The sequence below is a fragment of the Plecotus auritus genome (genome assembly GCF_963455305.1).
Source record: "Plecotus auritus genome assembly, chromosome: 2".
NCBI lineage: Eukaryota > Metazoa > Chordata > Mammalia > Chiroptera > Vespertilionidae > Plecotus > Plecotus auritus.
The window spans coordinates 7,850,376-7,873,735 of record NC_137771.1 but is presented as its reverse complement, the minus strand read 5'-3'; the positions used below and the strand labels follow the sequence as shown (position 1 = coordinate 7,873,735).

The window sequence follows — 23,360 nt, the reverse complement described above, 5'->3', positions numbered from 1 at the left end:
GAAACATCAATGATGAGAGAGAATCATCCATCCACTGCTTCCTGCATGCCCCCTAGTTGGGATCAAGCCGGCAAACCCAGGCATGTGCCCTGACCAGGAATTGAGCAGTGAGTTCAATAAGGAGGTATTTTATAAAGGCAGAATCAAGACTTAGTTACTGCCTGAAAATAAGAATGGTGATATAGTAATAATACACAGTGTTTCCTACATATATGCCAGGCACTAACTAACCTTAGTGCTTTATGTTTATTAACTTTGCTCTTGACCACACTGCATGGGGTGGGCACCACTACTATTCCTATTTAACAGGTAAGAAAGCAAATACCAAGAAGTCAGTGACTTGCACAAGGTCACGCAGCTGGACTGGCAAAGCCAGGACTGAAGGTGGAATGTGAGTCACAAAATAACTAAAGTGAGGCAGAGCTAAACAATCCTGAAACCTTCCCTACCAAAGCATTAAATCAGAGTTACATAAAATGCAAGCCTTCTTGCCACTGTCTTCTATATTGTATAGGGAAATGCTATTCAAGTTCCTACATTTTTTTCTTTCAAATTTCAAAAATAATTCAATTATCTTCAGAAAGACATTGAACTTGATTTTATTTTATAAGTTGCTAATTTATAACTTTAGTAGAATATGTGATTCAAAATGAAATTTAAGTGCCATCATTATTAAACACATTAACTTCCTCAACTATACACTCATTAATTGAGGTTTAAATCATCATGGATAGAAACCATCTTAGTTGGATTTCTTTTTTAAAAAGTATGAAAAATCAAATTTGCATTTATACTTAAAGAAATAAGTAATTACTTATAAAAATACAATTCAATGTTAATAATGTGCTAAAATAGCAAAAGTGGTTTCAATTTTTTACACAATATGTATTTTTAGAATTAGAAACAAGTAGAGGAGCTATCTCAAATTAAAGATAGAAAGCCATCCCAGGGTTTTCCCTAACCTTTAGAAATAGGGTATGAAGAGATTTATCTAGATGGTCAGATGATGGCCCATAAAATACTTTCTATAAAAGGAATAAGCTACTGATATACACAACAACTGGATAAACCTCAAACATGACGCTGACCAAAAGGAGACAAACACAAAAGAGCACGTACCTCCTGAGTCCATTTATGAAAAATTCTAGAACAGGAAAAGCCAACCCACAGGGACAGTGAGCTGACCAGTGGCTGCCTGAGGCAGAGGTTGAGGGGGGAACTTCAGAGCCACAAAAAGGAACTTTCTGGGGTGACGGAAATGTCCTATCTCTTGACAGATGTGGTAGTTAACATCAGTGTGAAAACTCAGGATCATACCCTCCAAATGAGTACATTTTACTGCACATAAATAAGTAAATAAACCCTACACCCTCCTCTTTAAATCATGCTAAAATGAAACTTTAATGCTCCAAGAAAATAAAAACAAAAATACCATTGTCATAGTAAAAAAAACTTTTTAATCCGAGATTTTTTTTAAAAACCAATTCAAAACCCTCGAACAGTTCCCCTTCTCCCTGAGTAAGTCTACTCTGGTCTGTCCTTGCAGTGACCACTCACCGCCCCCCCTTCTGCTCCTCGGAACCAGTCTGCTCCACTCCCTCTCCTCACACTCAGATAAACTCACTGGAATGAGCAAGGTAGCTCTGCTCTACAGCATGACACTGGCACTGCCTGCTGTTAGATAAGGCTGCAAGCTCCCCCGACATAGACAGCATATACTCATGTTTCCATTGTTTAAAAGGTAAGAATAAGCCAATTTTCCTGGTATTTCATTTAAATTCACGGAAGTACTTCTTTCACACACTCTACCCAATGGCCATAAATTATTATATCAGATTTAACTGATTTAATTAAAGCAACAAGATTTTTAAATACCAATTGATCAAAACTAATACTAGAGAGTAATACTGCTTAATATTAAGACATATCATTATATATTCAAAATAAGAGATATATTATTGCTACCACAGACTAACAACCACCATAGTAATCATGGTAACCAGCAAAAAAAATAATATCCAAGAATTAGAGAATATTAAAATACTCAAATTCTGTGAACAACTCTGATTAAACTTGAAGTAAAGACTTTACTATTCTTGGGGCAAAATGGGTGGGGGTGGGGATCAAACAAGCTTCAGTTTACTGAAATAGCATTAAATTACATGTGGTTAAGGAATGAGTAAGACTGCAATAACAATAAACAGATGGGGACATAGATAAGAAAATCTTATATACCGTCTCTGGAAAAGAAAAGCAGTCAAAAATTCTGAAACATTAAAATGTACCCGCCTGCCCAAAGCTGGCAGGTCCATTGAGCTGTCCGAGTGAAGAAAATGTCCTCAAATATGGTGTTGATCTCAACTGTGAGCAAACATATTACCACGGTCTTGCCCCTTTACAATCCAGTCTCATGGCCAGTGAGCATATGCTAAAAATGGAAACCAAAGTATGTCACTGTCCAGTGGCTTCCCACTGAACTTACAATAAAATACAAACTTCTTCCCATGGCCTTTAAGGACCTGTAAATCTGGCCCTTGCCTCACATACAAGCTTCATCTTGTCCCGGAGTCCCACATGTTGCCAAGCTCCAGCCCTGGCTTGCTCCCTATGCCTTGAACCAGCAAGCTCATTCCCACCTCGAGGCCTTTGCACTGTCTGTTCACGCTGCCTAGAATTTTCTTTCCCCAGATTCTCACATATCTGGTTCTTGCTTATTACTTGGGCCTATTATTCGATTATTATTATTATTAAGAATTCTACTAATTTATTATGGTTCTATTGTTAATCACCTTTCTGGAATAGCCTTCTCTGACCATGTAATCCAGAGACCCCCCCCACCACCACCTTCACCCAGCATTCTTTACCACATTACCTCGCTGCACTGTCTTCACAACACTTTCCACTGTCTGAACTCACCTTCCTGCTTCGGCACTGCTGCGCTCTGCGTGTATGGAAGCTGCAGAGCAGAGCCCTTACCTAGCTGCCTCACTGCAGAACCCACAGCATACTGGGATGCAGTCTATGCAGGATGAGTGATGGGATGAATGAACTTCAGAACAATTAAGATGATGGAAAAATGGATGGCTTATCACAATTCTCAGGGTTACATTTGCAGCATCAAGTGATTTACCTTCCTTTAATTTTTTTTTTTTTTGTATATAAAACTTTAAAACAAGTTTAGGAGGCTAAATTGCTAAGTTGCTGGCATTACCACAGATTATTGATCAGGACAGAGAGATGCTGCAATCATAAGCTACTATACTGGTAAAAATTTCAAACATTAGTAATAAGAATTATACAAAGGTTCTTTTAAGAAAATTAAGTGTGACTCAATAAATAGTAATCAAGGCCATTGTATTACATCAAGGTGAAAACCTACAGAATGTTATATATTAAATATATATCAATAAAGCTGGAATGACTGGGCTGTATCCCAATATTACAGTTCTCCTGCCCTCCTAGGCACTTGACGGAATGCTCTGCTCCCCGCCCCCGCACCTGAGTTTTAAGTTAGATGTGGCCATATGACTCACTTTGGCCAGTTAAACGTAAACAAAAGTGACATGTGTTGAGACAAAGCCTCCATCATCCTGGGTTCTTGAGCAACCACAATAGCAGAGCTACAATGGATGCGTACTGAGAATGAGAAATAAATGGTTGTTAAGCCCCAAAGACTTTGGAGCAGCCTGTCAGCACGGCATCACACAGCTTATCCGGATACAGCAATAGAGCACAGCGAGCACGAACTGGGCTCTGGCATCTGCAGGCTGGGTGTGACTCCGAGGTCTACCACATGTCTGAATGATCATGGGCAAGCCGCCTCTCTGGCCCTAACGTCTTCATCCATAAAACGGTTAAAAAACCTACACTTCAATAGGGTGGCTACGGAGACTGAATTAATAAAAAAATGGATGTGCGATAACGAAATGCTTGGCATGTTGGGTAAGCACTCAATGGACGGGAACATGGCATTGAACTCTAACATACCTACTTTAAGCTACTCTGAGCAGAGCTGCATTATGGAACTTCACTCACCTTGGATGTTCTATGGAAGGACAGTAAGTCCTCATTTAATGTCATCCATAGATTGTGCAACTTTAAGTGAAATTTGGTAAAATGAAACAATTTTACCACGGGGCTAAGTGATACAAACAGGAGTTAACTTCCTAAGGCATCTCATCAACACTGTAAGGAAAGGACATTGAAGGAAAGGAGGTGAGGAACTGCGGTAAAGCATTCTAAACTCTTTATTCGATGAGAGAACCATTTATAGAGTTCTGGATTCTCCTGGATAAATCTAGGAAAAAGAAGAAAAAGGGTGGAACATCTCCAAGTTAAATATTTGGATGGATGTTTAAGTAAGTGGAGTAAAGGGTATCTATGATTTGCAAATGGAGAGAAAAGAAAACAGACAGCGAGGGAAGGGAGGTAGAGCGTTGCTCCTCTTGCCTGCCCATCAGGCCTGGGCTCGATTAGAAGAACAAAGGCTCACGTGGAAAGCACGCTGGGTTCTAAACTGGGAAGACGAGATAGTAAGAAAGGGGTAAGTGCTGAGTGGAGAACAGACCGGAAGAGAAAGAAGGATAAAGAACATGTGGGTCTTGGCTCCAGGGCTGGGATTGGAGGGGACGCCTCCCAAGCAACTACTCGAAACGCACTGGTAACACCGAGCAGTCCAGAATGCTGCTTCAATTGTCAGTGCTTAAAATACCAGCAGGCATTGGGCTTTGGACTCTCGTTTCCTCTAAAGGACTAACTTGTAAACAATATGATATGCTCACTCCTAGGGTCACTGAGTCCTTAAAACTCAGCTGTCAGGCATACGTGAATGAATGATGCTGTTATTGTCTTAGAGACCACACCCATCACAAGGGACATATCTGACAGCCAACATTCATCCAAGCTATGTGGATCAGTCCCTAGCGAGAAAAATCTAACCCTAAACTCACCATCAAGATTTGAATTACAAATCAACCTGGTTCAAGTTAAAACTTTTTGAACATCTACACTTCTGTGTAGTTATTTTGAAGTTTTCAAGCATGCATTGCTCATTTTCCCTGGCTAAAATGAGAAGAATAAATACAAGAGGGAAAAACATAGAATGTACTGAAACAATTTTTATTTTCAAAAAATTACTGGGACAACTATTGAAAAACAGTCATAGATTTTTTTTGCCATGACATAATAATCAGGACTAAATATCATATAACTAATATTCCTCAAATAATGAAAATATAACTAAAGATGCTGAAATTTTACTCATAGAAAGTGGACAATTTTTACAATACAAATAAAAGTTTCATTACTACCAGGCCATTTAAATTATACCCACATCAGAAATGTGCTAACCATTAGAAACATAAGAGGACCCTTTTCCATTGATATTTGGCATTTAGCATCAAAGGCAGTCCTCCGCAGATCTGATATTAAAACTTGTGAAACGCAAAATGAAATTGTAAAAAAAGCCAAAAAAAGAAATGGTCACAACTCTTTTAAATGGCATGAAGACTTTCTTTAAATACAAGTTCATTTGATATAAATGAAATATTGAAGCAAATGTGTGAGGTGTCAAAGAAATAAAATATCAGAAATATGACTAGCCTAATAAGATGTAAGGATTAAAGCGTTATTAAGCCTAAGGTGCAAGTTGTAGCCACTGAGATGATGACTGCTGAACAATGAGACAACAAAAGCAATGTCAACATTTAGATTCCACTTTGGAAACTTTCACGATCATTCTTTTTTTTTTTTTTTTGGCATGATCATTCTAATCCAAAATCAAGACTTCTAACTAACAACAGTTCCTGGGCCATTTTAGAAAAGCAAGCTCCTTTGGGTGACAAGGTGCACATTAAGAATAAGTCTTAAAGTGGGAAAATATATGAAATCTATGACACATAAATGCATATAACTTTATGGGCAATGACTGTGAAAATCCACTGTTCTCTTTCCCGCCCCCATTTTACCATTTCAAAAACAATTTGCCTTCAAAAGCATGTCAGTAAATCTGCAAATTTTAAAGTAATAGAAACCACGTGCCCCATGTGTTCACCAGATTCATTTTTATGACGTATGGTCATCTGCATTAAAATAAACATATTTTGATAAAGAAAGTAATAAAAAGAAATCAAAGAATCCATTCCAAAAATTTCACATCTCTCAATGCAACACAGGACTGAATTTATTAAACTTGGCCACCTAATAAAACTGGACTTGTGATCTCAGTTAGAGGCACCTGCAACTGATAAAAAGGTGTCCCAAGTTTCACTTGATGAGGGATACAAAATATTTTCCAGACTGGTAGTTTTAAGCGAAGCACTAAAAATTATAGTCTTCACATATTTAAGTTCTGTCCTTTTTTAAAAAAAATGTGTTTATAAAGATTTCAAAAGAGAATGTTTCTGACACCCATAAATTTCTATAACTGCAAGTGAATAATATTAAGATCAGAAAATAAGAATTCTACTTTAGAACATGTTAAATCCATATAACAGGTTCTACTTATCAAAACACCCTTGAGGCTACAGAAATGTCCACAGCAGAATTGTTTAATCTCCAGGTAATCCCAAATTCCTGTAAGGTGAAGCACAGCTTACATTTCAATACCTGCCCTCTTGTTTCTACTCCAGGAACAGGTATTTTTCAAAGACAGAGCATCTTAAAGTTTCCCGTTTGATCAATTTTGGTCTTTAAAAAACAACAACAAAACTTTTAATATTCTCTTTTCAGTCAATGGGTATTACAAAATAAAAAGTATTAAAAATAAAAGCTTAGTAAGCCTCAAAACAAATAACACCAGAGTGTAGCAGGGGAGAGGTAAGAAAGAAAGAAAATCTGAATTAGGTCCCTAAGAATGAATGAGTCCTCTGCTCAGGGTTCCATAGAAATGCCAACCCACGCCCCCAAAACGCACACCATGAGAGCAATGTATTCATTAACGGCATTGAGAACAGAAAGGAAAACCTGGGAGGAATGAATGTTGTGTGTCACTATCTTTTAGAAATCAAGAACTGGTCTAACATCCAGGTAATGTATTTGTATAAATTCTTATATTTAAACTCACCTGATTCATTTTCAATTCCTGTTGTGTTCTGAAAAGATACACACAACAAAAACTTCTTTGATTACATGAGCCCTAAAAAGAAAAACAGACAATTGTAATATGTACCTGCCTACAAATTTACAGTGATTTAAAACCACATACAGAACTGTAGAGTTTGCTCAAAGGGCTATTCATAAAGCAACTCCATGCCAGATCAACTTCCATCTATGCTGAGAGCTTACTTCACAGATTTATTAGCTACAATAAAAAAGATTTCTTGCTAATCTTTACCAGGGCTTCATTGTACTCTACAATTGAAAGCAGACTCATTAGAATGACATCAAATTTTTGCTTTGGAATTGCATCATTCCTAAAAAGAAATGTTAGCTTTGTTCATAGAAACACAAAGCCTTGTTGCATAATTATGCAATTTAATTGTCCTTCTCTTCCTTATATCAACCCTGAGTTGAATACAAACACAATTAGACCCCTTTACATTATTTTGTTTTGCAAGTTCCTGAAGTAGAGGCGGATTCAATAACATTTTTATAGCGAGTTCTCTTTGAGAAACAGAACAAAAACCTTGTAGTAAAATGCAAATGTTTCATTAAAAGCTGTTTGGAAAGAACTACAATTGTTCCTTTAAATTTCTTCTTCAATATACTCATAGTATAATAAAATAACAAGAATACAAAACCGTTTCTTACAAACGAATGTGACATACTTGTTTCTAAATAACAATCTATAAAGATGGTCCTCTCTGCAACATACATCCTGAGAGTCAATTGAAGTCTTTCACAATAAATGAAAATCATGCCACTTTCAGGAGCACTTCCACTGTAATATTCTAAGTTTTCAGCATGTATACATACACGCACCATTAAGCATAATTATATTTCTTCATGAATTTACTTACAATAATCTCTTCTTCCTACACCCTAAAGACACTGCTCACCTTAGAACTATATGTTCTAACTAGAGACCCGGTGCACGAAATTCATAAACGGGGGGTGAGGGTGTCCCTCAGCCCAGCCTGCACCCTCTCCAATCTGGGACCCCTCGAGGGATGTCCAACTGCCCGGGCCTAAACTGGCAGTTGGACATCCCTCTCACAATCCAGGACTGCTGGCTCCCAACCGCTCGCCTGCCTGCCTGATTGCCCCTAACCGCTTCTGCCTGCCACCTGACAACCCCCTAACCACTCCCCTGCCAGCCTGATCAATGCCTAACTGCTCCCCTGCCGGCCCGATTGCCCCCAACTGCCCTCCCCTGCAGGCCTGGCCACCCCTAACTGCCCTCCCCTGCTGGCCCGATTGCCCCCAACTGCCCTCCCCTGCTGGCCTGGTCATCCCTAACTGCCCTCCCCTGCCAACCTGGTCGCCCCTAATTGTCCTCCCCTGCAGGCCTGGGTCCCCCCCAACTGCCCACCCCTTGCAGGCCTGATCGCCCACAACTGCCCTCCCCTGCTGGCCATCTTTTGACAGCCATCTTGTGTCCACATGGGGGCGGCCATCTTGTGTATTGGAATGATGGTCTATTTGCATATTACTCTTCTATTAGATAGGATTGTTAATAAACAAAGGAACAGGTAACTCAATGATATTCTGCATAGGAGAAGAAAATACTGCCTGCCCACTTCATGCAGAACGGGGCTTTTACATTTTACCCTGTTCACTAACAAGGACAGTTTGGGATTTCTTCTCCCTTGAGCTACTTAACCACACTCACCTGATCACCTTTAGGGCCTGGTCATCTAAACCAGCTTTTATTCACACGTGGCACAGAAAATGTATTCCATAACTTGGATCTTGTTGAAGAGCTCAGTCTAACCAAACCAATATCAACTTGTAAGTAAATACTCAGTGAACACAATTTCAGAAAACTGAAGGTTAACCCATGAAGTCCATTCTTTTCAAATTTAATATTGAGCTTCTTTCTCAAATACATGTCCTTCTTTAGTATTCATTCTATACTGAATATAATTGATCCTTTCCTATGATACTGAAGATTGTTATCAATTTAAAAATGCACAATCACTGTCTAACAGTGATAAGATTAGTGGCCTAGGACAGGGGTGGGCAAACTTTTTGACTCGAGGGCCACAATGGGTTCTTAAACTGGACCGGAGGGCCGGAACAAAAGCATGGATGGAGTGTTTGTGTGAACTAATATAAATTCAAAGTAAAGGAGCGGAGGGGAGAGCAAGAGAACCCTCCGCTCTTTCGGCTCCGCGGGCCAGATAGAACAGCCGAATGGGCCGGATCCGATCCGGCCCGCGGGCCGTACTTTGCCCACGGCTGGCCTAGGAGGTGTGCATGCCTGACGCTCTCTACCACAAATGCCTACTGACTGATGAGCGGTCCCACCAGGAGAAATCTTTTGAATAAAATGTCCCAGAGTGAGTAAAATGTCAGGTTTTCACTTGCTTCTCACTAAGTTTTTAAAGGTGGATTTAATAACATTGTTCTCTTTGAGGAACAGAACGAAAAAAATCCTACAATAAAATGCAAATGTTTTAATGAAAGATCTTCGGAAAGAGCTATACAACGTATTGCAAGGTAAGCACTGTTCACCAGAATGGCTGTGGCTTTTCCCTCCAGAGATGGAAAGCCACTAGGAGGCTGAAGGTGGCAGGAATGACCTGACGTGGCTTAGAGTTAAAGAGACCAAGAACTACAAATCGGTAGTTACAACATAGTCACAGGGATGTGAATTTCAGCATAGGGAATATGCCCAATAATACTACAGTAACTATGTATGATGCCAGGTGGGTCCTTAAAATACCCAGTGGAGCACTTTGTAAAGTATCTGATAGGCTAACTACTATGTTTTGCTAATTCAAAATAATATTGAAGGGAGACTGTAAGAGAGTAAAGAGGAGGCGAGCAGACCTCCTAGGAGGCTAATGGCCCAACCTAGCAAGACGACGACGGTGGTTTGACCCAGGTAGCAGAAAAAATGTGAGAAGGAGCTGGACCCTGGATCTATCTGCAAAACAGAGTCCCAGGATTTGATACCAGATTAGAATCCAGGTACGAAAGAGGGAAGTCAGAGATGACACCAGGGTTTTTATCCTAAGGACGTGAAAGAACAGAACTGCCATTTTTTCAGATGCTGCCTCCTTCTTTTCGTGTGCTTTCCATTTGTTTTTCCCTCTTTTTTAAAAAACATTTTCTTCTCTCTCTTCCCATTTTGCAGTTGCTAGCTCACAGGCACAATTCAAACAACTGAGATACCCTGACATCTGAAACCACGTATCCAAAATACCCACGTACAGTAGCCCCTCAGTATCTCAGGGGATTGGTTCCAGGACCCACCCCCAACGGCCCCACAGATACTAAAATCCTCAGATGCTCAAGCACCTTAAATAAAATGGCGTATCTGCATATAGCCTACATGGGCACACCCTCCCATATACTTAAATCATCTCTCCATTACCCACAATACCTAATACAATGTAAATGCTGTGTAAATAGTTGTTGCAGTGTATTGTTTAGAGAATAATTACAAGGGGAAAAGTCTGTAAATATTCAGTGCAGATGCAATCATCAATCACTGTAGGTCTAACTCCATGGGAGAGATCTGCAACAACCTAACTCCCCGCACCCTCTCCCCAACTCCCCCCCCCCCGCCCCAGAATATTTTCAATCCTTGGTTGATTGAATTTGTAGGCATAGAACCTGTAAATAGAGGGCCAACTGTTCTTTTACTGTTATCTCAAATTTTTCTTAATGAAAAATTTTACAATGTAATTCAGATTGTTACAGGATTAATAACCTTCTCTCTGACTTTCTACACTGTCATTCCCTCTTTGTCCAAACAGGAATGCACTCATCATTTCTTTCCAGAGAACAAAAGGACCGTAACATCTTTTTCTTAGAGCTCACTACATACCTACCTGCTTGGACCCTTCTGTCAATCACTTCAAATCCTAATGGCTAAAAACCAGACCCTCGTTTTTTTCTCTCTCCCTCTTAGCTTACAACAATGTCAAATAATATATCTAAAATATTTTACAATATCAAACACATTGCAAATCCAACACTAACTTCTCAAATGACATTTTAAGTTATATTTTTCATTCAAAATAAGGGATGTTACAACAAAAGAATTGAGACTTTGAGGACCATTTGAGGACCACTGCATTTTGGACTGGGCAACTCTTGTGAGGGACTGTCTCTTCCTTTAAGGCCATTTAGCACTGCCCTGTACAATCAATGCCAACAGTGCCCTCACACACTTGGACAATCAAACCATCTACACATCCCCAAATACCATCCCAACTGAGCACCTACAAACTGTAGACTCTAAAACTCTAAAAACAGTTACTGAAGTAACTTCCTTAAGATTCCTCCAGCACCGCAAAGCCCTGTGCCAGTGTCATGGCAATCCCACCTAGCTTTCATACTCGGCGCTGACTTCACAGCACTGTTTTTACATACCCACGGAACCAATACAGGTACCTCAAGGTCAAAGTTTCACCACACGTGAGAACTTGAACTATCAATCCCATCAGTGTAGACTAGAGGCACAGAGGAATCTTCCACTCATGCCACTAAAACTTAAAAATTCTATCAAAAAACGGTAAGTGGTACATAACTAAGTGCTTCTAGTTCCCCAAAGGGAAATACTTAAAATCCCTGGGCTTCTATGACTCTGGCTCATGCCTTAGTTTCCTGTCTGGATTTCTATGCCTGACTAGCCTTCTCAGATACATCTATATATCCCTCATTCCACCTTGTTGACATTTATCAAATAAAGGACAGTAGGCAGACATAGGGCCTGTAACTTTTTATCACCAACTATTCTTTACTAATAGCATACACTCCCAGAAAAATAAGAGCTTGCTCTTGATTTTACACACCCAAGATTTTAATAATATACATATACTGCTTCCAAATTCTAGGACAAATCATCCTTACAAATATTCCTGTCCCTTATATACTGCTTCCAAATTCTAGGACAAATCATCCTTACAGATATTCCTGTCCCTTATAGTGTCAAGACAACTTCAACAACTGTTAAGCTGCTGTCCTCTGAAATGGAGGGTGACAGGCTAGAAAATAGAGAGATATGCAGGCTGGCCCACTCCTGCAGCCCCAGCCATCTCTCTGTCACCCACCCTCTGCAATAGGCAGATTGAAGGAAAGACAAACAGTAACACACACACCAGGCTGAACTATATCATGTCTGCCCTTTGGAGTCTTGTAAAAACTACAAATCTATATGAAAGGCAAAGTAAAAGCAGTAACAGATTTTTAAAGATTAGTTTAAATCTGGGAGGGAGAGGAGAGAACTAGAAAAATAATTATTTGATTTAATTTGTATATTCACCTGTAAGTAGCTGGCATTTTATAATTATTTTTTTGAATAAGTTTAGATCTTTTGGGGCTATTTGTAAAATAACTCATTAAATTTGCAACATTCACGTAGAGGTCCCTAATAGTAATTATTTAATATTACTTTCTGAAGTTACGAAAGAATTCCACTGAAGCATCGACTTACAAGAAACTGTAAATTTTAAGATTCAGGAAGCAGTATATAGCTTATGGACAAAGAGTAAACAAAAACAAGAGAACAATATGTTTATAGCAAAATATAAAAGATCATAAATGCACTGAAATCATGGACTAGATATAAACAAAAGTGTTAAAACTCATTTTGTGAAAGGAGTCTTGGTAAGTTTATGACCTACATAAGAATTATTCTAAAACTACATCAAGTAGAGCTTTCACGTTAAAAAGTATCATTGTGGCAAACACAGAGATGATTAAGCTATTAGTGGAGTAGATTTATAATGTTTAACACTGTTCTTCACTTATTCTGACTAAAAGATTCTTGCAATCCAGAAACTTCTGGAAAAATAATCTGAAAAGTCTGGCAAATCTAGGGGGAAATCTGGGAAATATAATCTAAACTGTAACAATTTCTCAAAAGCCAATTTTATTAATTTACAAACACAACTAATATATGTTATTTAAAAAAAAAACTACCACTCATAATTCCTACCAGAAGAATGAAATCACCAAATTACAGCCTATAAATTCTAGATATCAATATGAAAACATTTAGCGCCTTCTACTCATTGGATTAAGCAAAAGCATGTAATTCATAAATATTGAATCTGCCCAAGAATTTGCTAAATGGAAAATCATTTTCCTTTTCTAAAATAACAAACATACCCTTGGCCCGTTTGGCTCAGTGGATAGAACATGAGCCCACAAACTGAAGGGTCCCAGGTTCGATTCTGATCAAGGGGACATCCCTTGGTTACAGACTCAATCCAGGTCTGGGCGTGTGTGGGAGACAACCAATCGATGTGTCTCTCTCACATCAATGTTTCTCTCTCTCTCTCTCTCCCCCCTCCCCTCTCTCTCTTTCCCCTTCCCTCCATTCTACTCTCTAAAAATCAAGGAAAAATATCCTAGGGTGAGAATTTTAAAGAATAATAAAAAAGTAAAGTAAGAAACACAATTTCACGATAATCATTCAGTACATCTAGTTTCACACTGAAAAAAGTCCCGCCAACTTTCCTTTTAAAAGCAGGCTATATTACCACATAAGCTAAAGTGGAAAAAAAAAAATCAAACCTGACATGTTTATCACTTTAAGAATAAAGAGATCAGCCCTAGCCAGTATGGCTCAGTGGATAGAGTGTCAGCCTGTGGACTGAAGGGTCCTGGGTTCGATTCTGGTCAAAGGCATATGCCCGGGTTGCGGGCTCGATCCCCAGTAGGGGACATGCAGGAGGCAGCTGATCAATGATTCTCTCTCATCATTGATGTTTCTATCTCCCTCTCCCTTCCCTCTGGAATCAATAAAAATATTATTTTTAAAAAAGAATAAAGAGATCATGTGTGAGTGTGTGAAGAACACAGAGACTGAAAATACAGCAAATATCTGGTGAGTTGCTGAATCAAAGGGCGTTACTCCTGGAAACTGGTTGCTTGTGTCTCTCACCCTCTAGAATGATCTCTACCAAGGCAAAAAGGCAATGGTTTAACAGAGCAGACCACACAGGAATTTCCCCACCTAAAAAGTATGTGAGAGATACAGAGAACAGAATAGCTCACAAATAAACCAGTAATTTCTCCCATTTCAATCAATCAGTTTCCTCAATGAGGCCCACAACACCACAGACATATATCCTGGGGCCTGACTCACCAAATTCATAGAGCAGTGTCCTTACACAGACCTAAGTAAGGAAGCAGAGGTTAGCACTTTACTCCAGGTGGGGGAATTTGATTCAGCCAACACAGTTTCCGCATTAACAGACAGGAAAAGCAGAGGGTCTGCTATTCCGAATGATTTTAGAGCCGCAGAGCGCCAATGAGAAAATAATACTGATTAGAGCTTTTGTTTGCAATATGTAAGTTAAACACCATAGCAAAATGTTAAATAAGAAACCTGTGGATATGCTAGGAAAGCACCATCTCTAAATTTAGATTATGGCACGCTGGGGATATTTTCCTCCACTAGAATTTACTTCAAAATAAAGGGGGGGGGAAATAAAGGGAAATTTTCAAAATATACTGCTCCAAGCCTCCATTAATAAAGAGCTAGCTTAGCAATAAATGTATAGCAATTGCTGATTGTTTATCATTTACCTGGCTGATGTTATGGATAGCTATTAACATGTGCTCTGCCTTTTTCTTTTGATTAAATGTATGCATCTATGTCATTACATTGCACTGAACATGTAATTTATTACATCACAAAGTTCAAATTTTGTTTAGGGTTCCTACAATAATTCCCTCCTACCCCACAATTAAAACTATCTCGTTTCTCTACAGAAATTACAACATATTACTCTCACTAACAGTATGCTACTCCTTCCTATGATGCTAAAAACAAAAAAATTTGTCAATTTTCCTGGATGAAGTAACTCCATCCAATCAAAATACTCTTGAATTAAAAAGTTAATTTCGTTTCCTTATTTTCAATACTAACTGGTAAAAATCCATATGAAAAGGGTGAAAATACAAATGCTTTCCAGCCAGTCACTACTCTCTGATGAGAACTGTGCCACAGATTCAAGATTGCTATTACAACTGCCATCTCTCCTAGGAAAAGTACAACTTAAGCAACTGTTGAATGCATATTCTGAAAAACAACATTAAAGTCGAAGAAGTTCCTATACTAGTAAAACTATCCTTTTCTAACATTTCCCCCATGTCAGATGTGTAAAAACTTTCGGTATATAAAAGGAAAATTAAGTCAATTCTTTCCTAACACTCAAATGCTAAACACCAAATTTCTAAAGTAAGATGCCACATTTCACAATTCCCAAAATAAAATGCATTCTCAGTTAACACCTTTATTGTTTCTCCACTGGAGTTGCCAATGCAGATTTACATTTGTGACTAAACAGTCAAAACTGAGAGTTCTTCAGAAACCCTACAAAATCTTCTGAATCTCCTGAAAAAAAGGGACAAAAGCTTTAGCAATATCACACACTGGTCCTGGCACTAAGTATTCACTTTCTCACATAAAACTCTCTAAACATTAATACAGTCACCTTACAAGTGGCCACTCAGACTCTTAGGGATTTTCCTACGGGATAAAAATACATGGAACACTCATGTTCTACAAACCACATGTAAATGACAAGGGGGCTTCCTAAATTCATAAATAAACCACCTAAAACAAAATCGAAGTTACGCCAGATCTATTTTTGCGAAGCCACACATATCACTACAAGATTCTTTAGGTCTTCTCCCAAGGTTATTAAGGTATTAACTATTTTGGTAGAAAGCAACTCTTCTATTTTAAGTAAAATCTGAGGTTTGAAGTCTATCCTCTAAATATGTCCCTACTTCTGTTCTCAAGAGCATTTTTAAATAGCAATGCCGGTGTATTTCTATACAGTTTAAGAAGCTCTCGTACATACATGAGTTTTTATTTTTTTAAAGGAAAGTATGTTTCCTCAAAATAAATTATTTACAGTCCTTGTTTCAAGGTAAAAATAAATGCCTCCGCATTTGGGATAAAAATGAAAGATGGTCTCTTGGTGCTATTGGCTGTGGAAAACTAGTGTGACTCAAGAAGAAATATCCAGAGAGAAGAGATGATGAAGGATTTGGCTTTGTGATAGGTGTGGAAGGGACTGGGGAGAACAGCTGTCCCCCCCCTCCGCCCCCCCCATATTCAGTGGGAGCAGAGCAGTGACAGACTACATGGATTAGTCCTGTTGTGACAGACTACATGGGACAGTCCTGTTGGTAGGGAGGTAGTTCCAGGTTAAACGTAAACCTGACCCTGTAATTAGGGCTCCCCAGATATTGTGTAAGAAGTCATTATCCCACACAACCTCCCTCCCAACTCACTCCAAAGCCCTGAAGACCTTCCGAGAACCATGGAAGAGGAGCTAGAGGCAGAGCCCATGCACACAGGTGGGCAGGAGGCTGGGGGAAACCTGGTTTCACAACTGCCCATCAGGAGGCAGCTTTGGCCACCTGGGATGAGCACTGTGGGCCAGGAGTTCTTTCAGACTGGGGAAGGGGAGGGGAGGTCACAAATAAAAGAATGCCTAACAGTTCAGGAAGAGTAAGTCAACAGGAAGGAGAAAGGACATAGGTGGGGAAAGGGCAGCCACAGAGTATGTTTTCTAACTGAACAGGAGGTAAATGAAGATGGTGAAAAGCCCAACATATGGAGTATGACTGACTGAAAGAATGAACAGATTTTAAAGGCAGAGCAGTCAGGAGGAGTGATTAAGAGGAAGGTGTTGAACCCTAGCTGGTTTTGCTCAGTGGATAGCATAGCCTTGTGGGCTGAAGGGTCCCTGGTTCGATTCCGATCAAGGGCACATGCCTGGGTTTCGGGCTCAATCGCTAGTAGGGGGCTTGCAGGAGGCAGCCAAGCAATGATTCTCTCTCATCACTGATGTTTCTCTCTCTCTCCCTCCTCTCCCTTTTCTGAAATCAATAAAAATATATTTTAAAAATATATGTATTTAAAAAAAAAAGAGGAAGGGTTGAGCTCTGTTTTAGAGACTGAGGGGAGGCTACATAGAAAGCTGCATCCCTCAAATGGAGAAAAAGGTCCCAGCACAGACTGCCTTCAAGGCTGGGGAGGGAGATTTAGAAAAAAGCTGGAGGACTCAGAGATAACTTGGAAGGGTTTCTCTCGACCCTTGTACCACATTATCCCTCAATACCTACTGCATTAGGAGAAATGCTGTTAACCTAAAGTATCTCAGAGTGCTTGCTTAGTCTTCATCTATTCATCTCAAAACAACCCAGTTGCCCCTGCCACTGCCACAAATACCAGTCTCTGTGATCCACCTGTGACACGGCTTATTCAGCTCACTGAAGTCAGGCTCACTTAAATTACTAGGCGACTGTTGATACAATATTTATCTCTCCAAATAGGTGAACAGACCTGCTCAGTGACCTCTGACAAGTGGTAATAGAGCTTTACCATCAAGAATCTAAATTTAGCCCTAGTCAGTTTTGCTCAGTGGATAGAGCATCGGCCTTCGGACTGAAGGATCCCGGGTTCGATTCCAATCAAGGGCACGTACTTGGGTTGCAGGCTCTCGGTCTTGGTCGGGGGCACATGGGAGGCAACCAATTGGAGTGTCTCTCTCACATGGGTGTTTCTCTCTGCCTCTCCCTCCCCCACTCTCTCGGTGGACTTTAAATCTAGGTCTTTCAGAATTATGGCAAAGTCCCTAAAATAGCCCTCACAGAGTGAGAAACATTTAGAATATCATTTTTAAATTCCTACTCCAAATTTTGCCTAATTTACATTACCTTAATAAGGCCTTGGGTAATTAATGCACAGGATTCATGCTAATGTATGTTATTTAGTGTTTGGTGAATCCCAAAACTCTTTTTAAATTTGGATGGCATCACTTAAATGATTTGAAAATGCCACAGAATTCCCCCGCCAGAGATTAATGTAGTCTTAGGGGAACTACTTACAAGCACCTATAAAATCTGTAGGTTTCACCAATTTCCAGACCGGCAGTCCACCATAATCAAACCAACAGTTGCACTTAGCTATACACGTTTCAGGCAAGCTGTGCCAAGAAATAATTTAGCTCTTTCAAAGCAAAGCCTATCATATGATTTACTGCAAGAGCTACAAAATACTCTTTTCACCAAAATGGCTGGCAAACATAAGTTATTCAGTGAAACCTCCTTTATTGCATGTTCCAAAGGACTAATAAATGAAAACACAGTATAGGTATGACATGAACCAAGACTCTAAGAATAAGTACCATACAGTGCTGAGAAAAATATCATAAGCATATTTCACTCCAAATGACCAGATTTACTACGTACTCTAATTCACACTGCAGGGAGGTGGGCGTGGGGAACTGAAGGCATTCTTAATCTTTAAGAAAGAATATTGAAATGACACATGCATCCATTCCAGTGAAATTATGCAGATACTGTTTTTTTTTTAAAAAAAAAACTATTACCAAATAATCCTACAGCATATCTCTTCTTTTACGTTTTACTTATCAGTAAATTCTAACCAAAGAGTACTTTAGTATGCCACATTAAAATTCAATCTATACTCTTATGGTTTACAAATAAAGATGTGACAACTTACACTTATTTCACCCAGGAAAATTTGCATAATGATGCATGTTTGCCATGAAGCTCAATAAGCTATCTTTACAATATAAATATTAAGTTAAAGTTACATAAGGACTTCATAAGTAAACCTTATCTCCTCAAGATAAATCCATTATTTCTGGTACCTAACTGTGAACTGGTTGTTTTTAAAAAAAGAGAGATTTTATTAGAAAAACTAGTTTGGTTTCTACCATCAATCTTCAATAAGCCTCATTTTGAGAAAAAGACAGTTGTGTCTGTGCTATTCAGTATACTAGATCATGAGCTTAAGTTATTCACCATTCATTGGTTCTATGCAAATGTATTTAAGTTTCCTAATAATTTAATCTACATATTGGGGATGCTGATCCTCAGCATGCAAACTGCATCGTCTCCAAGTTACCTCCCATTGCTTCATCCCTTGCCACAAAAGGGATGCCAAAGCAGAACTGCTGAAAGTGACCATTCAATGAATCATGAAGCCAAAAACAGGCCACTAAGTCCTTTCCCCAGCTGCAAGGCGGACTTCATGTAAACCATACAGTCTATTCTTAGTATTTTGACTAAAGAGATTCCATAAACTGCTTCAGTGATTCTACCATCCAGTTAGAGGAGCTTTCCTTTAATGCAGTGGTCCAGAACTGGGGTGATTTTGCCCCCCAGGGGACATCTGGCAATGTCTGGAGACTCTATCAGTCGTTCTGACTCAGGGAGGTGTTGCTGGCATCTCGTGGGTAGAGGCCAGGGATGCTGCTAAACATACTACAATGTACAGGACGGCACCCACAACAGAATTATCCAGCCCCAATGTCAATAGTGCCAAAGTAAGAAACCCTGCTTTCATGGAACCTAAGTATTGCTTTCAGTGATGGAGTCCACAGCTTCCCGTCATCGCTCTACGAAGAAGATTTTTATGGCTTTAACTATAAACTTCTAACTTCAAAAAAGAGAAACAGAACACTAGCCCAGACCTCTAACCAAAGGCTCTGAAGGGTGACAGCGCAGCTGAGAGCAGTATCAGCAGTAATGACTGTCAGGTAATGTCCCCATCATCTGGAAACTCCCTGGATCGCCATGCAAATTTGACAATTTTCCCAGACTGTCCCTTTTCACTCCCCACTGTGGCATTTTCTGGTGACAGCCCATTTTATTTTTTCTGCCCGGGTATTAAATATAGCATGAAAAGCAAGTCAGAAGACAGGAAAATAGTAAATAACCTACGGTGCTTTCCATCACGGAAAGTCTATGATTTAACAGGACTTAAAAGGTTCGTACATCAGATCTGGAACTTGAAAAGAGAGCGGCAGCTTTAAGAAACAGTCCCATGAATAAATAAAACACCTAATGTAAAACAATCATCAAAAGACTACGCATGCCGATGTATGTGTGGAACTGCCAGGCCCGGCTGAGGGAGCTGAAACAGTGCTGGTTCTTGTAACTGCACTGGCAGGGAAAATGCATCTTTCGGGGCTAAAAACATAGAATTTACATTTTCAGATATCCTGAAAGATTACAACAATTTAAAATTCACAATAGAAAAACCTTTTGAACAACTGTTAATGAAAAGAAAATTTCAGGCTATCTAGAAACTTTACAGATCAATATGGAATTGATAAATAAGTTATGGCCCATTTATATATCACACAGCCATTAAAGTCATACTGAAGGAACTTTAATGTCTTGGATGTATGCTCACAATATCCCACAGGAAGACAGGTTATAAACAACACACACAAGATGACATCAACCCCGTATATCCACTGAGCCAAACCGACTAGGGCGTATAAAACATAAATATACAGAAGTGAATACACACACACACACACACACACACACACACATATGAAATACACACATGGACACCGATAGAGATAAATGATCACAGTGGTTATCTGAGGAGTGGGAAGGTTATGCCTGATTTCTATTTTTTGTGTGCTTTTCTCTATTTTCTAATCGTTCTATAGTGAGAATCTTCGCAATGTTTTATACTTACAAACTAATACACCACTACAAATTTAAACCATACTGTTTCAGGAGATGCCTACAAAATAAGAAAAAAACAATCTGAATATGCCAACTTTTCAATTAAAGAAACCACCCTCAGAGTCAACCAAAGCGCATCTTTATCGGGCATTAATTACTATTATGTGCCTGGCGCTTTTCCATGCACTTCAAATGCACTGACTTTCCAAATCCAACCAAAGAAAAGGTGTAAAAAGGAGCCCTGGGACACGGGAAGCAGCGAACAATGTTAGTCCCCCCGTGAATGTCACGCTCTGTTTCCACAGCTGGAGGTGAGAGGTTTCACTAGGATGATCTTCAAAGGTCCCCCCAAGGCGACACTGAGAATCTACACGGCAACGAGTGTGGTCACGTCAGTGCCGGGAAGGAAGCTTCTAGAGAAAGATGGGGCGGCCGCACGCTACGTCAAAAACAGAACCCTGCTAAAGAAGAACAGAGGATTGTGTGTCTCACTTCCTCCTCAGTATTTGTACAGCAAATTTCAAAACATGTTTAAAAAAAATTAAAAAGGCCTCCATGTCCTCAATACTAGGAGGTGCAACTGATCAAACTGATGTTTAAAAGAATCACTGAATTGTACAACGTTGTGGTTGCTTATAACAATAAACCTAGAGCAAACAAAAACTTAAATATGTGTGTGTGTGTGTGTGTGTGTGTGTGTGTGTGTGTGTGTGTATTAGTCGCGTTCTAGGTATGGCCAATTTAGTGTCTGATGTAAGGGACCGAAGGACCTAGTGGGAGTCCCCGAAAGGCGTTCCACTTGTGAAATAAAACCAAAACCTCATACAACACTGAATGGAAACGAGGGCCCCGCCTGGGTCTCCTCTCCGGGGAAATTACAGCTGCGCAGCGCAGGGAATGCGGGCTCCCCGGTCAGCCGTGGGGTCGGTCCCGCAGGCCCCCGTGCCGCCCGCCTCCCCCCCCCCCCGACAGAAGGTGGCCAGTCATGGCTCAGCGGACCCCGCGTGGGGCGGAAGGAACCTCGGAGGTTTGGTCAGAAACCCCGACCTGTTAGGTCCACTTCGGGTCTCACTCGCCACCGTCAAAAACAGGTTCGCGAGTATCTTTAGCGACAAAATAATCTACAAGTGCACGTCTGCAAAGAAAAACACACACCGGTGGGCCCGCGACAGGGAGACAATTTCCAGGCTGGACCCGCACAGAAACTATTTGGGAAACACAAAGACGCAAGACGCACACGGGGGTTGCAAGTGGGAGACACACGTTCGGTTTGCACACAAAAGAGAAGCGGCAAAACCGCTCGGCATTGGAACGGCCCTGGGACCCGCGTGAGCCTCCCCCGGGCGGCCGTGCCCGCCCCGCGCCGCCGCCCGCAACCCGCACGCGTCCCCTCGCCGGGCGCGCGGCACACCAACGTCGACAAAGCGAACCGCAACTTCGCCGCCGCGGGCCCCAGGGCCGGCCCGGGTGCTGGGGCGCCGCAGGAGGGACCCCAGCCGCCAGCGGGCCGCGCCTGGTTCTGGGGTCCCCGCCGGCCCGGACCTCGGAGGGGGCGCGTCCGCCCGCCCGCCCGCCCGCCCGGCCGCCCGGCCCTGCGCGCCCGGGTCCCCGGCGTGTCGCTGCCGCCTCGCCGCTCGCGGGCAGGGCCGGGCGTCCGCCGCCGTCCCGGAAGCCGCCCGACCCGTAGCCGCTTACCTGCGCCCGCGCCCCCGCGCCTCAGAGCGCCGAGAGCCGCCGCCCGCGCCGCCGCCGCCGCCGCCGCTCCGCACGCCCCGCCGCCCGCGGCCGCGCCGCCGCCATCTTGGCCCCGGTCGGAAGTGACGTCGGTGGGAGCCCGCACCCTGCGCGCCGTCGCGGAGGCCCCGGTCGCACACGCCCCGAGGCGCTGCCTCCCCGAGGCCCCGTCTGGCCGAACTGCAAAAAAGTCCCGCGTTGCTCACGCCCCGACGACTCGCGCTGGGTACCCCGCGGAGCCCGCGCGGCGACTCTGGACGAAAACCCCAGCGGCCAGCGACCGCGCCCGCAGTGTCCGGCGTGACCGCACCGAAGGTTTGGGGTTCAGCGCAACTGAAAGACTACGGGAGTCCACAGCCTTTCAGAAAAGACGGAGGGGGAGCGAAACGGGTTTATCACTAAGTATCCTCCACCCCATTCTTCGCTCGCTCGCTCGCCTCAAGAGGACCAGGCTAGTCTCACCCAAAAGATCAAACTCCCCGAGGGCAGGCGCAGCGGCGTCGGTTGCTCCTCGTCCGCACGAGTGTCCAGTGCCCGCCTGCCCTGCTGCCCGCACCATCCTGGGGCTTGTGGCTCTGGCACCGGATGGACAGGACACTGGCCTGGTCCTTGGGGAACTTATTTACATCGGAGGACGCCTCTAGGCGACCGGCGTGGGTGCTGAAGAATGCTCTCGTGGCGATGAACTGGGGTGACGTCCGTCCGAGAGGAGATGGCTCGCAGGCAGTTGGAAAGGAGGCTGGAGAGGAGATAGAGTGGGGAGTCTTTGCATACGGATGGCACTTACTGGTAAAGCTGTGAGCACTTCAAGATGAAGTTAGGACCTGAGAATCAAATCAGGAAGAATCTAAGTGTAATGGGCAACGTTAGGCCTCTGGAACAGACAGGAGGTTAGGTGCAGGGTCACCTTGGAAACGTAGGAGGGAGCACACAGGTACATTTATGTAACTGGGGCAGCGATTTTCAGCCGGTGTGCTGCAAGAATGTGTAAAACATGCAGTCCCTGATTATTTAGTCAGGGGCACTGAAAC

At 41.7% G+C, this 23,360-nt stretch overlaps 1 protein-coding gene across 3 annotated transcripts in view; it reads right to left on the bottom strand.

The window, feature by feature from the left end:
• PRDM2 (PR/SET domain 2) overlaps nucleotides 1-22,403 on the bottom strand; it is a 112,583-nt gene extending 90,180 nt beyond the window's left edge. For 2 of the 3 annotated variants that reach the window (XM_080654627.1, XM_080654628.1), the window contains exons 1-2: nucleotides 22,291-22,403; nucleotides 7,064-7,135 (exon numbers count right to left, since the gene is read on the bottom strand). In XM_080654627.1, the coding sequence (XP_080510753.1) occupies nucleotides 7,064-7,072 (9 nt within the window). In that variant the 5' untranslated portion in view covers nucleotides 7,073-7,135; nucleotides 22,291-22,403. The remainder of the gene's footprint in view (nucleotides 1-7,063; nucleotides 7,136-22,290) is intronic. The other variant, XM_080654629.1, reaches the window with a different exon arrangement.
• Between the last annotated feature and the right edge of the window lie 957 nt (nucleotides 22,404-23,360).